Below are 27,963 nucleotides of genomic sequence, written 5' to 3' on the forward strand. Positions count from 1 at the left end.
CACTTGTTTGTTTGTTTGTTTTCCTCCACAAAAGTTATTTTTAAGTGGGGGTAGGGGTCAGGGGGCCGTGGCCTCACCATCAGTGGTGTTTTCCAGGCCTGGCCGTGCAGCCTGACTGCTCAGACCTGGCTGCCCTACGGTGATCAGGAGACCAAAGCCAGGTAGGCCTGAGGTATTGGTGGCAGGCGGCCCTGCGGACATGGTTCTCAAACTGTGGTCACAGTCCCCACCCCCCAGACCTCTGGAATCTTTCCTAAGCTTTTTTCTTTTTTCTTTTTTCTTCTTTCTTTTTTAAGATTTTATTTATTTATTCATGAGAGACAGAGAGAGAGAGAGAGAGAGAGAGGCAGAGACACAGGCAGAGGGAGAAGCAGGCTCCACGCAGGAAGCCCGACGTGGGACTCGATCTCGGGTCTCCAGAATCAGGTCCTGCGCCGAAGGCGGCGCTAAACCACTAAGCCACCTGGGCGCCCCCATGGTAGACCTTTAATATATACTTGTGGAAGGGAGAATGTGATATGGAAAACTGGGAGTGGGCCGGGGGAACAGTTAAGGAAGATGAAGAAATGGAAGTATTTGAGATGGTCTTGATGAATGAGTAGGAGTTTACCAAATGGGCACAGTGGAAAGGTGTCCCAAGAAGAGAGAGCAGCATGTACAAAGTTAGTGAGGCATGAAGCAACTCGTATATCCCAGAAACAAGAAGTCCGGCTGAGTGCCCTAGTGGCCGGCGAGATGGGGGGTGCCTACTGGCTGGCCTGAAAAGGCACACTCAGCTGACCACAGAGGAGCCGCAGTGGGAAGCAGTGAGCTGGGACACATCCTGAAGGCAGAGGAGAGAGGCCAAGGTGTGGGATCCTCACCAGGGAAGGGAGAGGCCTGATGGCCAGGCGCATTTCCAGCCCTGCATTCTTCCTTCAGCCCTGCAATTGTCCCTGTGAGGAAAGTCACAGTCCGGATTCTCCCCTGGGTGCTGCCTGGGGCAAGGTCAGTATGGATTCCCTAAAAGCCCCAACATCCCCAGAACCACAAAAGGTTTCCCAGGGGATGCTGGTTTTGGGAAATGAACCTCTGCTGTGGGGTAGGCTGACAAGAGGGGAAGTTGGAGCTCAAACCATTTGGAGGATATTTGGGGCATTTCCCTAAATTAAAAGTACTCAAGGGGCGCCTGGGTGGCTCAGTTGGTGGAGCCACATGGCTCTAGGTCTTGGAATTATGGGTTGGAGCCCCACATTGAGTGTAAAGATTAAAGATAAAATCTTTAAAAAAAAAAAAAAAGTACTCAAAGTGCAGACAGGTCTAACTTCTCCAGGACCAAACAGGGAAGTGACACCTTCCTTAGCAATCTTTATTCAAGAACGTAATCTGTGCATGTAGCAATACCTGCACGCGTACACTTGAAAGGGTCCTTAGGGAGAAGTGAGCCTCTTTGTGCCTGAGCTCTTGCCTCCTCTCCTGACAAGCCCAGGCCTCCGCATCCTACTTGTCCTTCCAGAAATGGGCTCGCACAACCATGCCCGTGTGCGTGTGTGACTCACAGATAGCAGTATACTTGGCTACTGTTTTGTGCTTTATCCGTAGTAATGTATTATCCCCTATCACGTGTCCTGCTACCTTCTTTTTGGGGATACATAATTTATTTAATTATAATATATTATTTATGTAACTTAATGGACTGTTAAGTTGTCCCCAGTTTATTCTTGCTGCCTCCTTATCCACATGAGTGAATTTACCCGCAGAGTAAATTCCCTGGAAGGAAGGGATTGCTAGCCCCTAGCAAAATTTAAAATTTTGTATAGATATTGTCAAACTCCCCAAAGAGATACAAAAATTCACTTCTACCAACATGGTAAGGGGCCCCCTCAGCTTGGTACCTCCAGCTGCACCCCCTTCCATCCCTTGGTGAGCTGGTCCCCTCCCTCCTCTACCCCCAAACTCTCACTGTCCCCCCACCCTGTTCTGAGTGACTCCCAGGTGCCAGTAGGCCCACCTAGGCCGATTCCCTGCTGAAGGACAGCCTGCAGCCCACACCTCATTACCTCCATAGCCCACAGGTGATATGAGGCTTTTTTTACTTGTCACTTTATATTAAATTCTACTGTCATTTTTAAAAGTTAAAAAATAAATTCTCTTGCCACTTAGTTTTTAGAATAGGTAACATCATCCAAATTTCAGAGGGCAGAAAGCCAGTGTCTCTGTGTCACCTGCTTCCCTCTCCAGAAAAGCCACTACTCCCAATGGAGTCATCTTCCCGTTCCTTCTAGAGATACGTTGCATATATTCAAACAAATAAATATCTCTTCCATACTCCTTCCCCCCCCCCAACCTCTTTCCTGTCCAAAAATGGTCACATATGATTGCATTTTTCACCTAACAGTATCTAGCAGAGAACATTCCAGATCTGGGGATTAAGCACATCCTCATGGTTTTCAACACCCACAGAGCATCACATTTGATGACTGCCTATCCCTTTCACCTCCTTTTGTCATTTGTCTTTTCTTTGCCATGCAAATATTTTTAAGTTCTGTGGAGTGAAAATTTTCTGTGGTCTCTCTCGTAAGGCCTTCCCCAATTTGGAGCTTATATGAAATTCCTCCCACGGTTGATCCTGGTACTTCTGTGGTTTCATGCTTCATCTTTAAACCTTTGATCCATGGGGAATTTTTATTTTGTTATAAGGTGTAATATAAGGATCCAACTCCATCATTTTTCTCCAGGTGGCTATCCCTTTGTCTCTCATCCATTTACTAAATAATGTCTTGTTGGGACGCCTGGGTGACTCAGTGATTGAGTGTCTGCCTTCGGCTCAGGATGTGATCCCGGGGTTCTGGAATCCAGTTCTGAATTGGACTCCTGCATGGAACCTGCTTCTCCTCCCTCAGCCTATGTCTCTGCCTGTCTCTCTGTGTCTCTCATGAATGAATAAATAAATAAAAATCTTAAAAAAAAATAATGTCTTGTCCTCGCCCACTTGAAATAACTCTTGTTTCCAAACTCCAGTGCGTATTTGAGTCTTTCTCTGTTTATGTACTGAGGGACCTTGCTGGTTTTAGTTTTGTAGCTGGATCCTCGATTCCATTTTAATAAATTGGTCTCACTTCATTTTTTTTTCCAAAATGCATTTGCTGTTTTTGTTATAAACTTTAGAATCAACTTGTTTAACTTAAAAAGAAATGCTGTATTTTCTTTTTCTTTCTTTTCTAAATTTTTTTGCTGTGAGTATTTTCTCGTGTTAAACATGTAGACGAAATTAAGGTGAATTGGTATTCTATTATGTGGGTTTTCCTACTTACATGATGGTATTTCTCTTTCTTCTAATTTATAAATAGCTTGTGGTCTCTGTATATTAATTCTGTGTCTGGCCACCTTACTGAATTCTCTTATTGCTTGCAATCATTTTCAGTTCCTTGACTTTGGTTTTCCACATATTTAAATAATGATAGCAATAATAATAACACTGTACCCTTGCCTCCAGCTTTGATTGCTGTAGGTTCTTCCTCCAATCTAATTGCACTGCCTAAGACTTCCAGGAAAATGTTAAGTAATAGTGAAGATGGTGGGCATGCTTGTATTGTCTCTGGCCTTGATAGCAATGCTGCTGTTATCTCCACTGAACACACAGTGTTGGCTTTGGTATATTCATGTTGAAGAAGGCTCCATCTATTTTTATTTAATATAAAATGCCCATCAAAATGGATGTTAAATGTTGTCAAGTGCCTCGTAAGGTTTTTCCTTGGAGAAACAGAGTCAAGAGAGCCCTCAAAGATCCATGGGGACCTGAGTCTTTCCTCTAGTCACTGGGACACCTGATGGTCTGCCCTCCACCCCTCCCAGCCCCCCGGGCCAGCATCACTTCAGTGATAGGTGGTGCCAGAACTGAGGCTCACTGGGCCTGTGGCAGGCAGGCTGGGCTGCCCTGGTGATGGAGCAGAGCAGGGAGGCTGAGTAGACACTACCTTCCCTTGTCTCCTTTTTCTCTCAAATTTATGACAATAAAAAGGCTTTCTAGAAATGGAGAAGTGGGTTGTCAGCCTCCTTTCATCCCCTGGCTGAGGGCTGCTGCCATCTAGGACACATAAGACACAAACCTCAGTCTCTTTGGAACCTAATCTCAGAGGTGGCATCTGTCACCTTTTGCCATTTCTATTCATTGGAAGCAAGTTACTAGGTTCAGCCCATGTTCCAGAGGGTGTGACGCCAGGAAGCAGGGTTCACTGGGGGGCTCTCTCAGATGCTGCCACCACAGGAATGAGCAGGGTTCACTGGGGGCTCTCTCAGATGCTGCCACCACAGGAATGGAGCCAGGACACAGGCAGCCTGACTGCCTGGGTTCAGATCCTTCACCCACAAGAGTGGGGTATGAGTGGCCAAAACTCTAGGGGACCAGTTAGCAGGCGATTTCTCCTTGTTGACCAGAGCCATTGGGAAGTGGTACCTGGTTAGCCATGTGACCTCAGACAAATTACTCATCCTCTGTTTTCTCATCTGCAAAGTGGCTCTCATACTTGTACCACCTAGGGTCATTGTAAAGCTAAAATAATGAGCTCCACTATGCAGTTTGCAGAAACCAGGCCCAGAATATTGTAAAGACCCAATAAAACTTGGATGTTGTACTAAGAGAGATTGCTTGTCACTTCCACGGAGCTTTCCATGTGTCCCCACAGTGACCACTGCTGTTCATTGAACTCCCACCCTTTTCCAGACACTGGACAAGTCTTTGGGGATACTGGCCAGACCAAGGGAGGAATGCTCTGCTTCTATGAAACTTGCATCCTTTAGCAGAGACACAATAAACAAGTATACACATAAATAAGCTAATTTCCCAGTGTGATAAACTCTATAGAAAAAAAGTAGGATTGTAATTGGGCGGAAGGGACAGTTATTTGGCAGAGGTTCCCATGTGGGGAAGGGGAGTGCTTCCGTAGTTGACATTGGTGCTGAGATGTGAAGGTGCAAGGGAGCTGGCCCCACAGGGAACTGGGAGAAAGACATCCTGAGTGCCCCTAAGTACACACTAGCAGAAGAGGGTGACTCTGAAGAAGAGAAAGGGAACCCAAATGACTGATTGCTGGAAGGGTGGGCAAGTGGGAGGATATGTGGTCAGGGAACCTGGGACCCCAAGATCCCAGGAGAGTTAGATTTTATTCCAAGAACAGTAGGCCCTCTGAAGAGTTTTAAGCAGATGTGCTTTGTTCTTAATTGGCTGCTTTTCTTTGTTGAAGGGATGGATGGATGGATGGATGGATGGATGGATGGATGGACGGATGGACAAATGGGGAGGGAGAGATGAGCACATAAACAGATGGCACCACCAGCAGCACCAGCATAACAGCTCACCAGTGTATAGAGCCCGTTGCCCGCCCCGGAGCTTTAGGAAATAACCTGACACCTCTCCTGGAAGGAATGGGTGATGCAGGAGAGCTAGCCAGGTTGGTAAGGGGGCTGTCTCCAGCTCTCTTTCTCAAGGATAGTGGAGACACCCATAAGAATGACAGCTAATCTCATGGAAAGAGTCCCACCAAACAGCTAAAGTCAAGTCCTGATTGTGCCAGTTGGGTGGCCCTGGGCCACTGGAAGACCTGGGGGCCCTGACTTCCCTGTCTAAGGCAAGGATTATGGTGCCTTCCACAGCCTGTGCAGGTGGCCTGCCCAGCTTCCGGCTTCCTCGTCTCCGTCAGTTCCCACCAGAACTTCACCAGGTAGATCCGGTTATTGGCCTCATTTTGGTGAGTCTGAAAGATTCTATGGCCAGTAAGTGCTGATGTTCATGGAATTCCCACCAACCCCCCGAGGTGGGTCCTCCAGGTCTCCACTTGGAGAGGACCCTGAGGCCCAGAGTTGGTGGGTGATCTGGGGCCCTAGGGAACTGGGGGACTGGATAGAGCCAACGGGAGGCTGCAGGCAGGTGGGTAGGCACTTGCTGAGCTGTGGGTGGGAACGCGCAAGGTGGCTGGTGCAGGGCACTTGCAGCAGGATTTCCCCCCTGGGAAACCCTGCAGCCCCTGGGCCCCTGCAGGGAGGTGGGAGGGCCCCACGGTTGGGGGGGAGGGAAGGCCTCTGGCCTCCTTGCCCCGCCCCCAACAGTCCTGGCTTTGGGTCACTGACAAGTGCAGAAGTTCCCCAAAGGAGACGAAAGGGCCCTGCCCAGGGGCCCACGCAGCAGCCACAGCCCCTGCATGCTGCTCCCCTGCCCCACACCCCTGCCCGCTGCACCAAGCCCTTCTGCCCCGCCAGGCGTCTAAAGAGGAACAGGCGTCAGCCCAGGGGTAAGTGGGCAGTCTGTAGAGACACTAGGCCAGGGGTGACTAACCCTTGAAGGGCATGTGGCATTCGTTCGGTGACTCCAACCAGGTCAAGAGAAATGAGTGGAGACAGAGGATGGAGTGGAGGGGCGGCTTGGACAGGGGTTGGCTTCAGCCTGGTGTGGGCTGTCAGGGAGGCGCAGGGACGCAGCCCCTGAAGACCAGGCCAGCTGGCTCCGGGGCCTGGCTCATTGCACCCCTGACCCCCACAGTCTCCACAGGTCTGGGGGTGGAGGTTCTCCCTCTCCCCTCCTGCCCCAGCTTGGAGACTGGCCTGTAACCACTAACACATATGGCTACTGAGCACTTGAAATGGGCTAGCCTGGATGTGGTGTTAGTACAAAATATACACTAGATTTTGAAGACCTGGTATAAAAAATATATTAAAATTATCAATTATAGGTTGAAATAAATGGTACTATTTTGGTTGTGTTGGAAAAATTTGTTATACAAAATAATTTGTATAATACTTGTCTCTTTATACTTTTTATTTTTTATTTATACTTTTTAAATGTAGCTACCAAAACACTTAAAATTATACGTGCAGCAAATAAAATAAAATATTAAAAAATAAATAAATAAAATAAAAATATATGTGTAGCTTGCATTATATTTCCATTGGACCACACTGCCTCAGATAGCCATACTCTCTTACTGGGCCTTCACCCCTGGGAATCCATCACCTGGGGCTTCCCTGGGGCTCCCCACTCCCCTGGGCTCCTAGTAGAAAGACGGAAGGCCCAGGGACAGGTCATATATTGCAGTTACTGTCACCTTTAAGTAGTAACTTCTTTTATTTTTTAAACAATTTTCCATAATTGCTGGCCTGATACAGTGTTTGATTAATTACATCAGAATGACAGTGTTTTTCACCTGAATGTCCTAGAATGAGTTCTATGTGCTACAGTGGTTTAAAAAATGCCTTCATAAATATCACTTATTCTTTTTTTTCTTTTTATTATAAAGTTTTTATACAGAAAAGTTGAGAGAGAGGGGTTCCTGTCCTGGAACCCCTGCCAGGATCCACTGCATTTTGGAGTCACCTCCTCTCCCCTGAAGCCCCTTGCGTGGGTGGAAAGAGAGACTCAAGCACAAAAAGAGTTTCTTAAACTGAGGAACTCAGAGGGGAAGAAAGCCCAGCTGGGAACAGGAAAAGCTGGGTTAAGGGTTCTGGCTGAGTCACCTGGGGGCCAGTCCCTTGAACCTAGTGGGGACAGGGTTAGGAACCAGTTTGCCTAGGGACTGATTTTACAGCTTGGACATGTTTCTAAACATCTCTGGACCTCAGTTTCCTTTCCTGTAAGATGGAGATAATGTTACCACTTCGTTCATGAGTGTTCAGACATGATGCTCATCTATTCATTAACATCATGCCTACCTTAGTGCGAGCGCTATGTGTGCATCCATCATGTTGGTTCTGCTGCTGCTGCAGTTAACCTTCATCACAGACTCTCTGCATGCCCTTCCTGGCCGGTCACTGCTCGGTGTGCTGGAGTTGCTGCTAAGATAGACAAAATGAGGATGGACCAAAAATAAACATTATGAATAAACACATCACATATATACATAAATTATAATAAACACATAAATTATATGTGTACTGGATTGTGAAAGTGCTGTGGAAAAATTAAGGCTGGGAAGGGGCATGGGTTGCAGTGGGTGATGACGTTTAAATAGGGTGATGAGGACAAATTCCCTAAGAAGGTGACATTTGAGGACAGACCTGAAGGAGGCAAGGTTGTGTCTGGGAGAACAGCTCCCCCAGGCAACAGCAAGAGCTGTTGGTGCAAAGACCTTCAGGCCAGGGTGTGCCTGGTGGTTTGAGTAATGGGAGTAATGGCTGAGAGCTAAGGAGAGAGCAGCCATGAAGTTAGAGGAGTAGCTGGAGGGCTGGGGAGGGCGGGCTGGGGCAGGGCAGGGAGTGGCGGGGAATGGCTTGGAAGATCTTCACGAGGACTCTGCTAACAGGGGCACATTTTGCTTTGAGGGGAGGTGTGTGAGCTGGTTTGGGTCTTACTGGGCCATTGTGGCTGCCATATTGAGAACAGACCATAGGGGCCTGGAGACCATGCCAGTAATCCAGATCCGGAAGGATGGTGGCTGGGACCAGGTCCAACAGTGAACAGTGGTCAGATTTTGAGTATCTTTTGACAGAAGAGCCAGTGGAACTTACTGATAGGAATAGATGTGAAATGTGAAAGAGCAGAGCTGAGGATGCATCTGGTTTCTGCTTGAGTAGCTAGAAGAGGGAGTCACCCTGACCAGAGAAGGGCAGGGTGGGGCAGATCCAGAGATGGATTTTGTTCTTGCTAAGTGGAAGGTGGCTGGAGACATCCCAGTAGAGCTGTGGGGGTGGGCAGTGTTCAGTGAGTCTGGAGGGCAGAGGACAGTGAACTTGGAAGTCAACAGCATGGGGATGGCACAGAAAGTCCTGAGACTGCATGAACCCCCCAGAGGACAGTGTGGGTCACTCTGGGGAGCAGGGGAGGGAAAAGGTGACCTCAGTTCTCTGCTGAGGTACCCGATTGCCCAGCACTGAGGTGGGAGCGCAAGAGGAGGCTGGGATGGTGGACAAGGTCGTGATGACTTTCAGACCGGCCATTCTGTGCCTGTGGGACATCACACACGTGTAGAATCATAAAAGACATTTAGACTCAGAGGAGGTATACATTTGGTTGCTCCATATCTGATTCTTAACTGGGGGCAGCTTTGCCCCCCACGGGACATTTGGCAACCTATAGAGATTTTTTTGGTGGTCAGCCTGGGAGGGACAGTCTGCTGTGAGCATCGGTGGCAAGCGGTGGGGGATGCTGCAAAACTCCTCCTCTGCACGAGACCACCCACCACCACCACAAGGAAGAAATATCAGTAGTGCTGAGGTGGGAAAATTCCGCTCTCTGTCGTACTTAGTTGAAGGTGATAATAAAAGTGAGCATTTAAAGAGCACTTGCTAGAGGCCTGGTGCTAAACTAAGCTCCAGAGAAGGTAGCAGCCAACCTAGATTTTCTTCACCCTCCAGGGGTGTGACTGACACTTGGGGAGGGTAAGGCACTGGGCTCCCCCTGGTGGAGCTGAGGGCACAACCCAGGTCAGGCTCAGCCCTGTTCAGGGAGTCCTCAGAGGCCTGTGACATGTATCAGGACGGAATGGAAGCACAGGGGCTGCACAGACTGTTTTTAAAAGGACACGGGAAAACCAAAAACAGGAGCACGAGACTCTCAGCTTTTATGATGCATGTCTTCCTGAAATAATTGGCTACTGCGATTTTTTTCTTTAAATCTCATACACCTCTTTCCTGAGCAGTAGAGAAAAAAGTTTGCATAAATAATTGAATGCTGTAGAAAATCCTAGAGTTTGCCTTAATGACCTATTTTATCTTCCTTGCATTCCCCTTTGCTTCCAGAGGAGGGTTTGTATTATAAATAGAGAATGAGTGCATACTTGAACAAACCTAGGTTTGAATCCTGGCCCTTCCACTTGCTCGTGAGCTAAATATTTAACTTTTCAGGGCTTCAGTTTATTCATCTGGGTCAGTAACACTCCTTCCTACGGTGTTCATGAGGACTAAGTGTGACTACGTGTGTTAAGCACTTTGCACAGTGTTTTACATGTAGTAGATCCTTAAAAGTGGTAGCGGGACTTTCACTTCTGGAGAAGATGGAGCCTACCACTGTCACAGGTCCTGGGGCCTAGGAGGAAGTGTCTTTGGGGACTATTGTTCTACCCACCGCACTATCCAAAAATAAAACATGGAGAAAGGAGAATTTAATAAGAACAAACAAGAGTATCAGTGAGCTGTCAGATAACTTCAGGTTTGCCTAATATACTTGGAAGCTCAAAATGGGGAGAGGGGACAGAAGAATATATTTGAAGCTGTAATGGCCCCAGATTTCCCGGATGTTATGAAAACTATAAACCCAGAAATCTAAGAAGCTCAATGAATCCTAAATACTAGAAACATGAAGAAAACTATACTGAGGCACATCACAATCAGATGGCTCAGGAGCTGAAAAAGAAGAAAGACACATTACATGCAGAGGAACCAACATGAAGGGGTCTGCAAATTTCTCTTCAGAAACAATGCTCGAAGAACACTTACCAGACCATACTCTGGGGCAAAACCAAGTCCTCAAGAAATTCAAATCATACATGTGTTCTCTGACCACAGTGGAATTAAATTAGAAATCAGTAACAAAGATTTCTGGAAAATTCCCCCAACTTGGAAACTAACACATTTCCAGATAACTCATAGGTCAAAGAAGAAATCTAAAAGGAAGTTATTTTGAATTGAAAATGTTTTGAGCTGAACTAAAATGAATACTACACAACATACCAAAATTTGGGGGTTTCTGTAAGCATTACTTAGAACAAGTATAGCACTGATCACTGTAAGCACCTAGAGAAAGAAGACCTGATTCAACCCGAAGTAGACAGATGAGAAAAAGTCCTAAAGATTAGAGATGGAATCAGTGAACTAGAATAGACATTTGCAGTCTACAACCTGTAGTTGGTTCCCTCTTTTTGGAAATGAAGCTTTACACAAACACAACTGTGCCCTTTGGTTTACATATTGTCTGTGGCTGCTTTTTAGCTATAACAGCAGAGTGAGTGGTTATGGAAGAGACCATATGGCCTTACAACCTAAAATACTTACTGTCTAGCCCTTTAAAAGTTTTCTGGGTGCGCCTGGGTGGCTCAGTTGGTTAAGCATCTCTGCCTTGGGGTCAGGTCATGATTGAGCCTCAAGTGGGCCTCCCTTTTCAGGGGGGAGTCTGCTTCTCCCTCTGCTCCCTTCCCCTCACTTGTATGCTCTGTCTCTCTCAAATAAATAAATAAAATCTCTTTAAAAATTTGCTGGGCAGCCCCAGTGGCACAGCGGTTTAGCGCCACCTGAAGCCAGGGGTGTGATCCTGGAGACCCGGGATCGAGTCCCACGTCGGGCTCCCTGCATGGATCCTGCTTCTCCCTCTGCCTATGTCTCTGCCTCTCTCTCTCTCTGTGTGTCTCTAGGAATAAATAAATAAAATCTTTTTAAAAAATTTGCTAACCAGAAACATATTAAATAAAATCTATAAAACAAGAAGCTAGGTTTTTGAGATAAAAAAAAATTGGTAAGTCTCTTGCAATACAGATCAGAGGGGAAAAAAGAAGAAGATACAATTACCATCAGAAATGAGAGGTGACATTACTACAGATTCTTCAGATATTTAAAAGATAATAAGGATGTTTTATAGATAACTTTCTTCCAATACATGTAACAACTAAGATGAAAGAAATTAATTGAAAAACACAAACTACCAAAGCTCACTCAAGAAGAAATACACACACACACACACACACACACACACACACACATTTTTAAAAGATTTTATTTGTTTATTCATGAGAGACACACACAGAGAGAGAGAAAGAGGCAGAGACACAGGCAGAGGGAGAAGCAGGCTCCATGCAGGGAACCCGACGTGGGACTCGATCCCTGGTCTCCAGGATCAGGCCCTGGGCTGAAGGTGGCGCTAAACCGCTGAGCCACCAGGGGCTGCCCACATGTATATATTAAAGAAATTGGATTTGTTATTAAAAACCTTCCCACAAAGAAAACTCCAGGTCTAGGTGGCGTTACCATTGCATTTTATCAAATTTTTAAAGTATGAAATAAATAGCAATTGTACATGAACTCTTCCCAAAAAATAAAAAGAAGGAAATAGTTACCAGCTTATTCTGTGAGGCCAGAGTGACCCTGGTACCAGAACCAGATGAAGACATTCTGGCGAGAAGTGGAACTCCTGGAACTCCGGTGTGCGCTGGCAGGAATGTAACGGTGACGTCACTTGGGAAATCAGTTGTGGCTGTTTCTTAAAAAGCTGAAGGTAGGTATATGAAACTATGCAGAAATAAACACACGAGCCGGCTTGGAGCGTCATCGGGGCAGGACTCTAGGCCGGGGCACAGCTGTACATGAGCGCTCCTGCCAAGCTCTGGGCGCGATGGGTCCAAGTTTGGTGGGAAACTTGAATGAAGCATGTGGGACATGAGCGGCTCTCTTAAGGGAAAAGGATTTAAAACAAGAGGTCAAGATGAGGTACAAAAGTGAGGATTTATTTAGGATAAGCAAGTAACTACATCAAATTCTTGGAGTCCTAGATCTCTTTCTCCTGAGTCATCTTGAGACACCGGTTCAGAGAAGCTTCTGTAGAAAGGCTCCCTGCTGGCATCTGGCTTCCCCTCCCCACTTTCCCCACCTCAGTGGCAGTGCCCCCACCCTGTGCTATGGGGTGACCACTGCAGGCCACCGAGTCACCGGCATGGCCTCTCTGTCTTTGGGCTCTGCCCCGGCTCCGCTCCCCTCCGTCTCTGCAGCCCTGCTGCCCAGTGGCTGTGCGGGCCTGAAGGAGCAGGGCTTGTGTGTGCAGAGAGGGCTCCAGAAGGCATCCTGGGCTCCTGACGAGCTTGTCTCCTTGTCTCCTTGCTCGCCACAAGCTTGCTCCTGAGCTTTGGGACACACGGGCCTCTCCAGCCTCCTGGTCTGCCAGGATGCCACACATCCCATCGGTGAGGACACAGCCCATCTGGGCTCTAGCTCTCAGAGCCCTGCCCTCCGCTCTGAGGTCCTTGGGGGCTTTGCCATGACCGCTGTCAGACTGGCCCATGTGGGCTCCTTGTCCATGAGTGGTGACAAGAGCATGGGCTGGGTCAGAGCCCAGAGCGGGGGCCTTGGAATTCCAGGCCCTACTGTGTAGTAACCGTGTTGAGTTCAAGCACGTTCCTAATCCCTCTGTGCCTCCCTTTCCTCGTCTGTAAAATGCAGGAAGTAATAGGACCACAGAGTCTTTGCAAAGATGAAAGAGTCCTAGGAGGGCTGGTGTGTCCTTCAGTCTTGTCCACCTAAGGGTCTGCAGCTTCTAGAAGAGTCCCAGGCCGGTATCAGGCACTCAGGAAGCACTTGCTCCTGTCTGGTCTCTGGCCTGGGGCTGCAGGCTCTCACAAGGGGTGTGCCGGGTCTCACAGTTCTCCCTTGCTGCTGCCCCATGCTCTCAAGAACCCAGGGCCCTGGGACTCACACCCCACCTGAAGATGGTCCTGCTGAGGGTCTGAGGCTCTGGGGCCAGAGCCAAGTAGATGGGGGAGTTACATAGTGCAGGATGTTGGGGATGAACAAAGACAAGATCGTTCTTGAACACTGCTTCAGCCCTATAAAGTTCAGTACAGATGCATTTTGGGTACATCCCAAAGATCCGTTCACTTACATATGAAAATGCAAGAAGCACTGAAGCTGCCTTAGAGGAAAGGTCACCTCATGAACATCAGTCTGAGTTTTCTTGTCCTTCCATCCTTAGGTAACAGTCCAATGTCTAGCTGTGAGTAGGGATAGGTGGAGAATTCCGGAGCGTTTGGCTCCATGCTGGTTTAATATCAAGCCTCTGTGATGTTGCTACTTCTGGAGAACCAAGTCTCACCTTCAGGCTAGCTGAGGAAGGCAGGCTGTCATGTCAGAGCCTGAGGTAAAAGCACAGAGTGAAGCTGCCCTGTGTCCTGAGGAGGTAGAAGAAAGCTGATTTAAAACAGAATACGTAGTGAGGCTGCTCTGGGCTACGAACTTCTCCCAGCTAGCCTCAAATCTGCTTTTTCCCTAACTGTGTGTGTGTGGGGGGGAGGGGGCGGAGGGGCTCTAATGATTTCTGGTTTGATGTGGAAATACAACAAAGAGCAAGGCTGAACGTCGAGACCTGGGAGGGCCCCAAGGCAGACACGTGAAGTGTGAAGGGTGGGTGTTCCCAACCCAGAACCAGCAGCCTGGCCCTGGAGGGCAGGGCTGGGAGAGGGGCCTTGTCCCACGCAGGGAAGAAGAGGCTACCAGGCATCGGGGTGGGAGGCGCACCCTGCTGTCCACACAGGGGCCTTGCGGTAAGCCTGTATCTCCCTGTCTTGCAGGTGGTGTCGGGTTGCGGGAGAAGGTGCCGGCCAACCCCGAGGCGCTCCTACTCATGGCCAGTTCCCAGCGTGACATGGAGGACTGGGTGCAGGCCATCCGCCGGGTCATCTGGGCCCCACTTGGCGGAGGTACTGCCCGTAGGTCTCATGCTCACCCTCTAGAACCCTTGCCTTCAGGTAATCATGCCCCTCCACCCTGCATGGAGCCCGTATGGCCCCTCTCACTCAGGGCTCACTGTCTGTGTCCCGAGCGCTGGCAGCGTGTAGACCACGCTCACTTCCCCGGCTGCCAGCCCTCAGGAATCACACCTCCCGGGTACCAGGTGGGCAGCAGCAGGGGAATCAAAACATGCCCTCCGCCTACTAGAGTCCTAGGGTGTGTGCGTGCTCGCCTCCCTGCATCCAGACCATGCTGGGTAGGTGTTCGTGATGTGGTGTGCACTAGGTACGGTGCCCTTCCCTCTGCCGTGCCCCACTGCAGCCACACGGGGCCGTGGCGCTGCCCACACAGCCTGCACCCTCTTCCTGATCTGAGAGCTGCACTTGCCATTTGCTCACTTACACCTTTATTAAAACCACGTATCGGATGCCTGAGATGTACCCAGTCATATTCCAGGCACTAGGAATTCAGTGATAAGCGAGATAGAGGATTCCTCTACCCTCCCGTCCCATCCTTCGCCCAGCAAGAGATAGACAATAGGCAAGTAGAGGTGTCATATGATGTTGAGTAGAGAGAAACATAATGAAGTCAAGCTAAGTAGGATGATAGGGGATGCTGTGTTAGATGCTGTAGCCCAGCCAGCTCAGGGAAATGGCCAGGAGGGCCAGGGGAATGCCGGGTGAGGAACATTCAGTCAGAAGTGCAAGTGCAAAGGTCCTGAGGCAGGAATGAGAGATGTGGACACAGAATCTCAGGAAGGCCTGCGGGTCTTAGGATATGAGGACAGGAGATGTTACTGGAGCCTTGGGCACATGGTGGGGATCTTAGACTTTGTTCTAAAGTGATGGGGCATCAAGGAGGGCTCTGAGCAGGAGATAGACATGACCTGACTGGGATTTGTTAAGGGGCCTCTGGCTGCCATGTGAGAGGTGGAGCAGAGAGAGATGAGGAGATGCAGCAGGCAGAGAGAGCCGTCAGACTGGGGCAACGGGAAGCACAGGCTGGCCTGGGCATGGAGGAGATGGTGAAGAGCTACCAGCCACAGGTGTATTCTGAAGGCAGAGCTGCTGGGTTTGCTGAGGGACATGGGGTGCAAGAGAAGGGCAGGTTGGCCCCTGGCTGTGCAGCTGCTGTCTCTGTAGGTTGGTGTCCCTCCATGGTCATCATGAGAAGAGCTTTGAGAAGGGGTCACCTGCTGGCTGGGCTGAATGCGGAGACCAGGAGCTGCTGGCTTGTGACCGTGCAAGCCATGGATGTCTCCTGTCCCCCCAGGTGTCTGGGAGTGTACAGTCCATGCTGGGCACAGGCTCACCTCGGGGGGCTCAGAACCCATCTCCAGACCAGTGTGCCCGATAGGCTGGGCCTCTTCTTCACCCCGTGCCTCGCCAGCTCTCCTCGGCCCCTCCTGGCTGTGGCCTGCCTGGCCACCTTTCCTAGAACCGTGAGTCTTCATGTAGCACAGTCGATAGAACTTTGAGAGTCCGTTTCTTCCCTGTGCAGCATACACAGCCTCACAGTGTTGGCCACAGCCTCCCTGCCTGCTCATGACTGTGGCACCTCCCACCCTAAGACCCTAAGCCCACCCGGGGATTTCTGCAGCCTTCACAGATGTCCTTCAATGCAGGGTGGTGGAAATTGAGCCCCTAGAACAGAGCAGAGCCCAGGAGCAAACCCTTGTGCTTGATTTATGACAAGCATATTGATATTGATTTATGGATATTGATTTATGACAGGTGCCACTGTGGACACAGGGGGGGAAGGAGAACATCATCACGATCTTAGAGGATAGAAAGATTTTTTGCAGGAGTTACAAAAGTCATTCATCTTTTAGGAAAAGGTTCATAAATTATACTTCACAGAAGGAAGAGTGTCTGTTTTTAAAAGGTAGACCAGGAAAGTGAAAAGACAAGCTTCTAGGGTGGGAGAAGGTGTTTGCCACACACCCCAAACAAACAACTTATTCCTCAAACTCCCGTACATCAGTAAGGCAGAGACAGACAAGCCAGTAGAGGCTTGGGCAAGAGACTTGAGCAGGCTTTTCACCCAGACACATCCTCATGCCCCGTGAGCATGGGCAGTGGTGCTCAACCTTGCTAGTGATCAGGGCAGTCACCACCTGAAAGATTAAAAGAAGAAGGCAGGTGGTTTGCAGTGGTGACGAGGACAGAGAGCTATAGGCACTGCACGTATGACTAGGGAAACCTGCATTACCTGTGAACGTTCATGCTACGCACACCTAGGCCCCCGCAGATCCACTGCTAGGCATGTCCCAGGTGGAAATATGTGCACAAAGGGGCACCTGGCTGGTGCAGTCAACTCAGCATCCAACTCTCGATTTTGGCTCAAGTCATGATCTCAAGGTTGTAAGATTGAGCCTATGTCCAGCTCTGCGCTTAGCATGGAGTCTGCTTGAGATTTTCTCTCCCCTTCTGCTCCTCTCTCCATGCTCAATCTCTCTGTCTCTCAAAAAAAAAAAAAAACAAAAAACAAAACAAAACAAACAAACAAAACATGACAGAGATGCTGGGGACTTATACATGTCACATGTTCACAGCAGCCTTACTCATGATGGCCTGATACCAACCCAGTGTTTAGGAACAATACGATGGATAAATGCAGATGACTTGCCCTTGCAGCAGAAATGCTACAGCAATGAGGGAGAATTAACTACAGGTCTACCTAGCAACATGCATGAATTGTAGACATACCATGGGACAAGGGAAGCCCAGGAACATGCTATAGGGATGATTCCATTTCTGTGAAGTTATAAAAATAGGGGAGAAGGAAACTGTATTACTTGGAGATAGGTAGTTAGGCAGTAGAAATACAGAAAGGCAGGGAAATGAATGCTGTACAAGTCAGGGTAGTAGCCCTGGCTACACAGGCTTCATTTTATAATAATGTGTTAATCTATACATAGATGCCTTAGGTACGTGTCTGGATGTTACATATTTCAGTATATAAAATATTAAAAAAATAAGGAGAAACTGAAGGCCAAAGAGACTACAAAACTTGTCTAAGACATCCCAGCTAGGCAGGGAGCAAGGCTGAGAAATGGGGGTGGATGTTCTGACGCTGGACACCGGGCTTTGACTCAGACCATGCAGGGCGCTGGCACAGCCCATCGACACAGGGTGCTGTCTTCCGGCCACATGTCTCTCTCTTTCTCTCTGTGTCTTTCTCTTGCCCCCTTCTTCCCTTCCTCCTCTGTGCTTGCCCACAACTGGGACCCTTTGCAGAATCCCACATTAGACCCCAGATCTGACCCTCCCTCAGGCCCCTGGCATTTATCAAATTTCCCAGGCTGTGTGCTGAAGAGCTTGTAAGAATTAAAACAGGAACCGTCATCAAAGGTGCTTACCTCCCTTCTACCTGAAGCATAGAGGAAATGCAGAAATCCCAGGGGGTAGCAATGGCTGACATGTCTGGACAAGCAGTGGGCACTGGCAGGTGGGCTCAGCAGCCTCCGCAGGCTTCCTGGCAAAGCTGTTATTAGCCTGGGTTCCCCTGGAAGGGAGGCTTGGGGGATCAGTCCTTCTTTCACTACAAATCAGGGAGTCTGTGAGCCCTTTCAAGCTGTTTGTTCTGGCAGAGAGCGGCCACCTCTGACAGACAGGAGTGGGCAGTGTACCTGCCACCGTCAGGGAAGAGCTTAGCCGTCCCCACCAAGAGACCTGGGGGCCGGTGCACGGGCTCAGCCGAGCCTGTTACCGTCAATGGCCTGCCCAGAGGAGTCCCCAACTGTAGGGCCTCTTGTCTGGTCATGCATGCATTCATTCATTCATTCTGCTAGTCACTCATTCACTTAAGGATGTGTTCTAGGGGCCGGGGAATACAGCAGTGAGCAGGACAGACAAGGTCCCTGCCCTCCTTTGTGAACTGCACACTCTAGAAGAGAAAATAGGTAGCAGGTAGGAGAAGGAAGCCCGTTGCAGGTTAGACAATGATGTGCTCAGTGGAGAAAGGTAAGGTGGAGAGTGGAGTGAGAGTGATGGGGGTCGGAATTTCATGACCTCTGAGTAAAGGAGATGAAAGGGTGAATTGCATGTATATCTGGGCTGAGAGTTTTGGAGGCAGAGGCAGCAGCGTCTGTGTTGGAAGAGCAGCAAGGAAGCCAGTGTGCCTGGAACAGACTCTGTGAAGATGGAGAGAGCAGGAAACAGGTCAAAGAGGCAATGAGGTGTAAATCAGTAGAGCCTTATCGTCACGGTGACAACTCTGGCTTTTCCTGAGGTCTGTGGTGCCATGGGTGGGTTTTGAACAGAGTGGCAGGGCCTGGTTTGGGTTCTAACAGGATCCCTCCAGCCATGTGTTGAGAACAGATCAAAGAGTGAAACAGGGAGACCAGTTAGGAGCTCATTATACAATAATGCCAGTGAGAGATGACAGCAGCTTGGCTCTAGATGCTACTGGTGATGAGAAGTGACTGAATTCTTGATATATGTTAAGGTAAAGGCAGTCATGTTTCCCTGCTGGAATGGGAGAAACACATAGAGAATGAGAGAAGTCAGGGTAATTAGCCATTGACTGAGATGCGAAAAACCACAGGAAGTACAGTGTTTGGAATGAAGACTGAGAGATCGCATTGGGGCTCAGTCGGAGACACCCGTTAGAGACCTAAGTATACATGTCCAGCAGGCGGCTAAACATTCAAGGGTAGAGAATTGGAGAGAGGACTGGGTTGGAGAATCTGGGGGCTGTTGACCATGCATGGAGTTTGAGGCCATGAGGCTGGGTGACACACCGTGGAACGAGCGGAGGGACAGCAGAGGACCAGGGCTGAGCTCTGAGCTGCAATCCGTTAGACATCAGGGGCAGAGGAGGAGCCAGCAGAAGCGGTTCAGAAGTGAGGAGTGGAGCTAGGAGTGAGCTGGGGACCCAGGGCTGAGTAAAGAGAATGTCTAGGGAGGAAGGAACAGTGATAGCGAGCACCATCGACAGACGAAGTGGAAGAGAGCGGACTTTGAGCACAGCTCCGCCGACCTGGGTGCATGGCTCTGGTGGCGAGCCGGCGATGAGAATGCTGGGCATGAAAAGGGTAAGGGGAGGGTATTGGAGCGTGACAATAACTGTCACGAACTGTTACAGCAAAACTGTTTCAAGAAGTTCGCTGTAAAGGGAGAGATAAATGGGGCAGGAGCTGGAGGGAAAGTCAGGTAAAGAGAGGATTGGCTTTTGTTTTGCTTTTCTAAGTCAGGAGACAAAACAGCAATGCGAAAGATTGATGGTACAGCAGGAGAGAAGACTGGCTGGAGCACTGACAGCTCTTCTGAATCTAGATGCGAGAATCCTCGACAAAATGCTTACAAATTGAATCCAGCAATACACAAAAGGATTGTACACCATGACCAAATGAGATTTTTTTTTGAAATTTATTTATTGTTGAGAGACACAGAGAGAGAGAGGCAGAGACACAGGCAGAGAGAGAAACAGGTTCCACACAGGGAGCCCGATGGAGGACTCGATCCCAGGACCCAGGATCAAGCCCTGACCTGAAGGCAGACGCTCAGCCGCTGAGCCACCCAGGCATCCCAGCCAATAAGCTTTATTCCAGGAATGCAAGGGTGGTTTACCATCTGAAAATCAACACTTGTAATACACCAATGGAAGAAAAGACAAAAACCACATGATACCTCAGGAGACTTGGAGAAAGCCTGTAATAAAATTTGGCTCCCTCTCATGATAAAAATATTCAAAGACCTAGGGATAGGGATAGAAAGGAAATTCCTCAACTTGATAAAGGGCATCTACAGAAAACCCACATGCACCATTATACTTATGGAGGAAGACAGGATCCTTTTCTGAGATCTAGAAGAAGGCACGGGTTCTCAGTTTCACTTCTGTTCAGCACTCTGCTGGAGGCTGTAGCCAGAGCACTTAGGCAAGAAAATGACATAAGATACATCCAGATTAGAAAGAAAGAAGGAAATAAACGTGTTTCTTATTTGCAGATAACATCTCCTGTACAGAAAACCTTAAGAAATCCACTAGAAAGCAATTAGAAGTCATAAAAAATTCAGCAAGACTGCAGGATGTAAGGTCAGTATGCACAAATCAATCGTATTTCTGTTCAATAGCAATGAGCAGACTGAAAATAAAATTAAGAAGACTTCATTTGCAGTAGCATCCGAAAGAAAAAAATACTTAGGAATCAATGTTAACAAAAAAAGTATAAAACTTCCTACTCTGAAAGTCACAAAACATAGTTTGAAAGAAATGGAAACAGACCCAAATGGATGCAAAGACATGTGTTCATGGATTGGAAGGCGTGATCTTGTGAAGAGGGTAACGCTGTCCCATGGATGTCTGGATTTCTGTGGCCAGCTCTGGGACCCAGGGTAGCCCCTCCGAACCAGCTCACTGTGAGAGGCAGGGCTGCCTGGAATCCAAAGACAACTATAAGCCCCTCGGAGGTGGATCTGATGTGGAGAGGAAGGTGCGTGGTGACACCAGTTGCACCGGTGGCTGAGAGGAGGCAGTATGCACACAGACTTCAGCATCGGGCTGTGGGCTGATGTGATCTGGCTTGGTCCTTTGCTTGCTGTGTGACCCTGGGTATGTCAGTTACCCTCTCTGTGCCTTTTTCTGCAAAATGGGAATGAGAGTATCTTTAAGAGAGATCGATGCAGAGTGCTCAGCAACCCCTCAGCACTAGGTGGCCCTGATTCATTCAGCAAACAGCACATCTATCCTGCATAGGCAGGGGATGTGACAGGGCAAAAGAGATCAGAGGGACCTTCTGTCCCACTCAAGACGGCCACTCACCAGGAAAGTAAATCACAGGTACAGAGCTGTGATTTGCCAGCGTTAGCGGGCATCCGAGTCACCCAGAGGAAGGCCTGTGAAAACACACTGCTGGTTCCTTCCTGCTCACTTGGGGGATGTCCTAGAGTTTGTATTTCGAACAAGTTCCCAGCTTCTCCTAGTGCTGCTGGCCTGGGGCCCACGTCCTGTGAACCTCTGTGTTTTAGAAGGCGGTGAGTGCTATCAAAGGAAACACAGACAGCAGTTTTAAATACAGTGGGGAGGGCGGGACATTCAAACAGTGTTGGGAGGTGAGAAGGCCAGCCAGGATGCCCGGGACCGAGGTGATAGCCTGGGCCACGGTGGAGTACGTCTGATGTGGTCTTGAACCAGCATGGAGGCAGATGGGCCTGAAGGGCGAGGGACAGGGCACATGGGGAGGAGTCTGCTGCCCAGGCCTCCTACACCCCTATAGGGATTTTGGCTCTCACTCCGAAGTAAAAGGGGCAGGAGGACATTGGAGGGCTTTGGGCTGAGGAGTGACGGCATCTGATCTACAGCTGGAAAGGGCCATTCTGACTGCTAACTCGTGAGGGACGAAAAGGCAAAGCCAGGACACAAATATTCGAGTTGCTCCAGGCAAGAGACAAGGGCGCTTTCGCTCTGGTGGGTGACAGTGAAAGTTAGCAGGTTCTGAGACTGTTCTGGAAATCAGACTGACAAGGGCTGGATGGGGGTGTGAGAGTGGGGGCAGGCAGGTCGACTCCGAGGGCTCGATGGGTGGCCGTGGGGACAGAGCTGTCATTAGCCAAGACAGAAGGACTCAGTGTAGAGTGTGTTTGGGGGTTGCGGCAAGACCGCAGTTCCATTGGGACACATCAGAGTTTGGGGTGTCTGTTTGGGATTTTTTTAAAGATTTACTTATTGATGAAGGACACAGAGAGGCAGGGAGCCTGATGTGGGACTTCATCCCAGGACCCTGGAATCATGCCCTGAGCTGAAGGCAGGCGCTCAACCACTGAGCCACCCAGGCATCCCTGGGGTGTTGTTTGTCCTTAAACCAGGGCAGGTGCTGTGTGGGCAGCTGGATGCGGGAGTCTGGGGGTTAGTGCTCAGTAACTAAGAGCACCGCAACTGTCCTGCTCACAAACCAGCAGGCACTGCCTAGTGCAGCCCAGAAGCCCTTTGTCCTGACCTGGCAAGTGGCAGCAGAGAGCCGTCATCCTGGGGCTGGGAACCCAGCTTTCTACTCGGGAACGCCGCCCCCAGTGACTGCCCTGTGCTGGGGATGGGTGCGAGGGGCCAGACAGCAGGCCTGCAGTGGCATCACAGCTTCGTTGCCCCAGCCCACTTGTGTGGCTTTTGCAGGCCACTGGAGACTTCCCTCTGGCCTTCTGGAGCCACTTTTCTCCCTCTTCAGTTCCTCAGAAATCACATGGAAGACAGAAGAAGAGGGGGGAAATGCAGCTTCCAGAAGCCACAGGGTAGGACACTTGACATGGAGACAATCCCAGCCTTGAGACAACTTGGAGGGATACAATGCAACCTCTTGAGTCCAGCCAGCAGAGTTTGCTGTTTGCTAGAATGACCTCTCCAAAGGAAGGCCCTCAAAGCACAATCAGGTTCAGGATGAAAGGTCACTGACCTAGCCTGGGCCAGCAGTGGTGGAGTTTGAGATCTTAGTGGACCACTTCTCCCCAGTGCTGCTTGCTTCATATCCCAACTCATCCAGGAGATTGAAGGAGAAAGTCTTATTTCTAGTTCCCCTGAATGTTGACCCACCAAGTCTGGGGGCCTGGCCGGGCCTTTCTGGGCAGCTCTTCCAAAAGGGGAGAGAATAGACTGTGGCTGATCTGGTCTGGGCTTCAGGTCACTAAGCCAACAGATGGGACACTCGAGCATGATCCTGGTACCTTCAGCCTATTCGCATGGACCCTGACGGTCCACTAGCCAGGTGGAGGAGGAGACACCTCCAAAGGCGTTGGATGCTGTCCATGCCCCAGGCTCATAAAGGGAAGATCTGGCCTTTTCTGGGCATAGGGGTGGGTTCATGGCACCCTGGGGCCTCCTTCCCTTGCTGTGCTCCTGGGGTCTGTGAGCTCGCATCCCCAGGGCAGGGGAAATAGCTCCCAGCCACAGGCCCCTCTGACAGGGAGGGGAGCCCAGGGCTGTTTACCAGGAGGAGAGGTGAAGGAGCAGCTGCCTTACCTTGGGTGAGCCTGGCAAGCCAGCAAGGTGGTTTAGTGGGGGCTGCTCACCACTGCCTCCTGAGAAACTCGGGACTCTAGCCACTTGGCTGCCTCTTACCCACCTTGCTGGACTGGAAGTCCTCCTTCCCTCCTGCCTCCGTCCCTCCTGGCAGCTGTGCTGGGAAGTGCCCCATCAACTTGGCCTTCTTGGTTTCCCCTTGGGCTATGTAGAGCTCCAATCACAGGCCAGGAAAGAGTTTACTGTGGCCACTTTTAAGATGAAGCCAGTGGAGAGTTAGCGCCAGTGAGCCGAGCCATTGGGGCGGGGGGGGGGGGGGGGGGGGGGGGGGGAGACGGAGAAGTTTCCAGAGGCATTGCCATTCGCCAGAGCAGCTAACATTCATTCAGCATATTCCTGTGTCAGGCTCTGCAACAGCCCCAGGGAACTGTCCTAACTCCCCTAAGGACACTTAGCAGCAGGGAGCTCAAATGCTCCATCAGGTCACAGAGAAGTCAGCAGGAAGCTGGGTTCTAACCCAGGTGTGCTGGCTCTCAGAGCCCCACTGCTAGATGCCTGCTCTAGAGAGAGGGAGGCCATGGGGCCTCCGGGTGTCCTCTGCCCAGGTTCCTCGGGCTTTCGGCCGCTTCCAGGGAGCCCTGTCCTCCATATCAGGCTGAGGAAAGAGGGAGGGGCCTCATGCTTGCTAAGTGCTACTCTTGCCAGGGGTTAGTTGTAGCAAAATTACATTATAGAGGGAGGCAGAGAGACCCAGACAGGTTTAGCAGTTTGCCCTATGGCACACAGCCGAGGTGGGAGCGGGGGCAGCCGCCCTCAGGGTGGGCCTATCTGCAGATTCTCTCTTGCTGGGTAAGCATCAAAGCAGCACAACCTCTGGATCTGACTAGTTGTCTTGATGAGAGGGGTGGAGGTCGGGGGAGGCAGGCCATCCAGACTGAGGAGAGAGGCTGTCCCTGTGGCCTTGGACCCCAGGCCATAGGACACACAGCACAGAAATGGGGGCCACCCCAGCCGGGGTCACCAGTCACCAGGAACCGATTTGAGAGGACAGACCACCCCCAGCTTCTCAGCTTCTTGGCCCTGGCCCAAGAGGACAATTTGATGACCGTCTCTGAATACCCACCCCTACCAGGTCCCACCACTAAAAGTAGCCCCCAATGTGGGATGGGCACCATCCCCTCCAGGGCATAATCTAGACCTCATTATCAGTGCCCATTTGAGTCCAGAACCTTCTAAATGGAGGGCACCTGTGGACTTCCATCCATCTGGGGAATGGTGGTTGGGGGATTCCCTAGAGACTGGCAGGCCTAATGTGATGACCACACAGGTGGGAGAACAGAAGCTCAGGAGGAGAAAGCAGGTCAGCACCAGAGCCCACAGGTCCAGGGGGAGGGCCCACCTACCCCAGAGTAGCTGCTTCAACTTGAGGCCTTGGGCCCTTCTCTTTAAGGTGGGCAGTGCTACTCAGACACAGGGGTCCCGGGGCCACGGGAGCTCCAGGTTTTTCTGGCAGGTTTAGGCCGGGGCATTCCTTGGCTTGTGGCCCTCATCATGAAATGCCCTTCCTCCCTTCTCAGGTAGGTGAGCTCTGGGAAGGAAGCACACTGAGCCCCTCCCCTCAACCCAGCCCTCCACCCCCACACTGTATCAGGGCCAGGATCTAGGAGCCTCAGTGGCCTCCAGCACAGAATTTAAGGGTGCGCCAGCAAACGAAGCAGTCAAGATAAACATTTTATTGAAATTTTCTTTAAATGAAAATTAATGCAAAAAGTCCATTATGTTAGTTTCTTATCGTTGCTCAACAGATTGCCACAAACTGAGTGGCTCAAAACAATACAAATATATCCTTTCCCAGTTCTGTAGGACAGAAGTCAGAACTGAGTCTTATAGAGCTAAAATAAAGGTGTTGGCAGGGCCTGTTCCTTCCGAGGGCTCTCGCCTCTCTGTACCTTCTAGATGCTGCCTTCCTTCCTTGGTTGTGGCCTCATCACTCCAGGTCGCTGCTTCCCTCTTTACATCATTACTGCTTCTGTAGTCATACTTCTCTCTTCTTCCCTTTTATGCAACCAACCTGGATGATCCAGTATCATCTCTCCATCCGTAATTTAGTCATGTCTACCATGTCCCTTTGTTGGGTAAGGTAACACACTCACAGGTCCCAGAGATTAGGATGTGGACATTTGGGGAGGGGTCATTATGTAGCCTACAACACCCATGATAAATATCGAAATTGTAAATAAAGACAGGATCTGTGGGATTAGGGTTAGGTGCTCACAGAGTTTGCAAGAGCAGGGCTAGAGCCTGTCATTACTTAAAATTTTGATTAACTCATTCGTCATGTTTTTTTTTTTTTTGCATTTAATTTATCTGTGTTAAAATATTGCAATAAAATATCTTATTGAAACTTTTGACACCTGTGGTGAGTGCCTCATATTGCCGCATCCTAGCCCCAGCCCTGCTCAGTAGAGTAAAAAGAGTGGCCCTGCCCTGCACACTCAGCTTTTGGAGGAGCCCCCACCCCTTCCAACCCCAGGGCTCTCCTAAGCCCCTCCCTTACAGGTTTTGGCCCACAGACCCTTGTGGACCTCTTTTCCTCCTGTCTGGTGTTGCAAAGCCCCCAGCTGGGCTTTGCTTTCCACCCACCCTCCTGGTATATCCCTGCCGCTGGCTATCCATTCTGCTCTTCAAACTTTGGAAGTATGGGATTGGGGGCTCATTTCCTGGGACAGCATCCTGCCCTTGTAGAAATGTATCCCTGCAGATAGGTAATTTAGGTTTAGATGGAAAGTCTGTTACTTACTGTGTGGCCTTAGGACAACTACATAACCCCTCTAAGCTTTAGCAGCCGCGTCTGTAAAATGGGGACATGGATACTTAGCCGTCAGGGCTGCGCTAGACACCTGACTTTAAGTCCCAAGCACCCGCTTTGGAGCCAGGAGCCCCCGCTTTAGGTCCGTGGTCGGCTGTCCCCCAGCTGCGTGACCCAGGCGAGTTACCTGACGTTCCTGGGCCAACACCCGCCTCCCAGCCCGCGGGGCCACGGAACAGGAGCTCCTCGGGGAGGCGCGGGCAGCTGCGGGCCTTCCTCGCTGCGGCCGGGCCGGGGGGACAGGGGCTGCGACATCTGGACGGGGCCCTTCCCGGGCCGACTTCAGGCGCGGGGTCCCGGGGCGACGTCTCGGGGACTCGCGAGCGCCGGGCCCTCCCCGCTTCCCTGCGACCCGGCCCGGGGCGGCGGCGGGCAGGCCGCTACCTGCCACCTGCCACCTGCGCGTGCCGGGCATTCCTGCGCCGCCGCCGCACCCGCGCGGGCCGGTGCCGATGCCGATGCCGATGCCGATGCCGATGCCGGCCTCGCCGACCTCCTCCCGCTGCTGCGCCCGCCCGCCGCCGCCCTGCCGCCCGCCCGCCTGCTGCGCGCCCGCCGCCCCAGGTAGGGCGCGACCGGGTGCGGGGAAGCGGCGGCCGCCGGGGCGCGGGGGGCGCGGGGCGCGGGGCGCGGGGGCCGCGGGGCGGGGCGCGGGGGGCGGAGGACAGGAGATAGGAGACGCGCCGGCATAGGATCTCGTGCCCCGGGTGCCAGCGCGAGCGGAGCTGGGGGGAGCCCCAGGGTCCCGACCCCAAGCACAGGCGCAGTGCTCGTCCCACGTCTGCACACGCCCCCGCCGCCGTGGACCTCGGGAAGGGGAAGGCCACGGTGCCCCGCCCGGGCTGGCCACCACCAGGAGGAGAGGGATCCCGCGGACGGGGCCGGCTCGCCCTCGGCAAGACCCTGCGGAGATGGCTGTCCCGGGCGGATGTCAGCCGGGGCTGGTTTCTGTCCCCAGGGCACCTGTGAGGCTGTGGAGTCTCTGGAGCAGGGCCAGGCAGGTGGAGGCTCACCGAGCGGGAAGGGTGGAAGGCCCGAGCAGGGACGACTTCCCAAAGGCCTAACCTCTGGAGGGAGACTAAGAATGTTGCTGTAAGCTGTGTCTTTCCCCCCGAGTGTGGCCTAGTCCCCTGCCTGTCCCGCCATCCCCCAACAAGAGGGCCCGGTAGAGCCGAGCAGGCCTGACCCCACTGAGGAATGAGCTCCTCGAGGGAGTCCCACCTGCCCCCTTTCCTCCTGGGGCCTCAGGAGCTGGCAGTGCCATGGCCTTGGGCCGCCTTCCTGGGTCAGGAGAAGGCCACGTGGACCCAGCACCTGCTTCACTGTGCCTGTCGGGGGTAGGCCCTCCTGGGGCTGCTCACAGCTCATGGAACTGCAGAGAAGAGCTCAGAACCCAAGGTCATCAGGGACAGGGGCTGAGCCCGCTGAGCACCTGGCCTGCGGCCCGCGGCTTCCTGCTCCTGCTCCTGCTCCTGCTCCTGCTCCTGCTCCTGCCTGTGATTCCGGGGGAGGAGCGTGGGAGCCGATGTTTGCCAGGGAGCTGGCGGCGGAGGCCTGGCCCAGCTCTGAGTCCACCGGCAGGTTCATCCAGAGGAAGCGCAGCCTCTGCCAGTTTCCTCTCCACGGCAGAGCCCTCGGTACCTGGGGAACAGCGTGGGCCGGGACCTTGAGGAACCTGCACACCGGCTGGGCTTCCAGGGATCTGACAAACCTACTGGAACTGGTTCTTGGCCAGGCTCCCCATCGAGGTG

General features: G+C 51.2%; 1 protein-coding gene across 5 annotated transcripts in view; it reads left to right on the forward strand.

Moving 5' to 3' along the window:
* ARHGAP22 (Rho GTPase activating protein 22) overlaps positions 1 to 27,963 on the forward strand; it is a 135,717-nt gene that overhangs the window by 91,753 nt on the left and 16,001 nt on the right. For 2 of the 5 annotated variants that reach the window (XM_077878628.1, XM_077878631.1), the window contains one exon: positions 14,232 to 14,408. The exons of 1 other annotated variant lie outside the window; for it this stretch is intronic. In XM_077878628.1, coding sequence (XP_077734754.1) covers positions 14,232 to 14,408 — 177 coding nt within the window. Of the gene's footprint in view, positions 1 to 11,911; positions 12,170 to 14,231; positions 14,409 to 27,963 lie in introns of those variants that run through there. 2 more of the 5 variants (XM_077878632.1, XM_077878629.1) reach the window with 2 other exon arrangements.

This window comes from Canis aureus, chromosome 29 (assembly GCF_053574225.1).
Source record: "Canis aureus isolate CA01 chromosome 29, VMU_Caureus_v.1.0, whole genome shotgun sequence".
Taxonomy (NCBI): domain Eukaryota; kingdom Metazoa; phylum Chordata; class Mammalia; order Carnivora; family Canidae; genus Canis; species Canis aureus.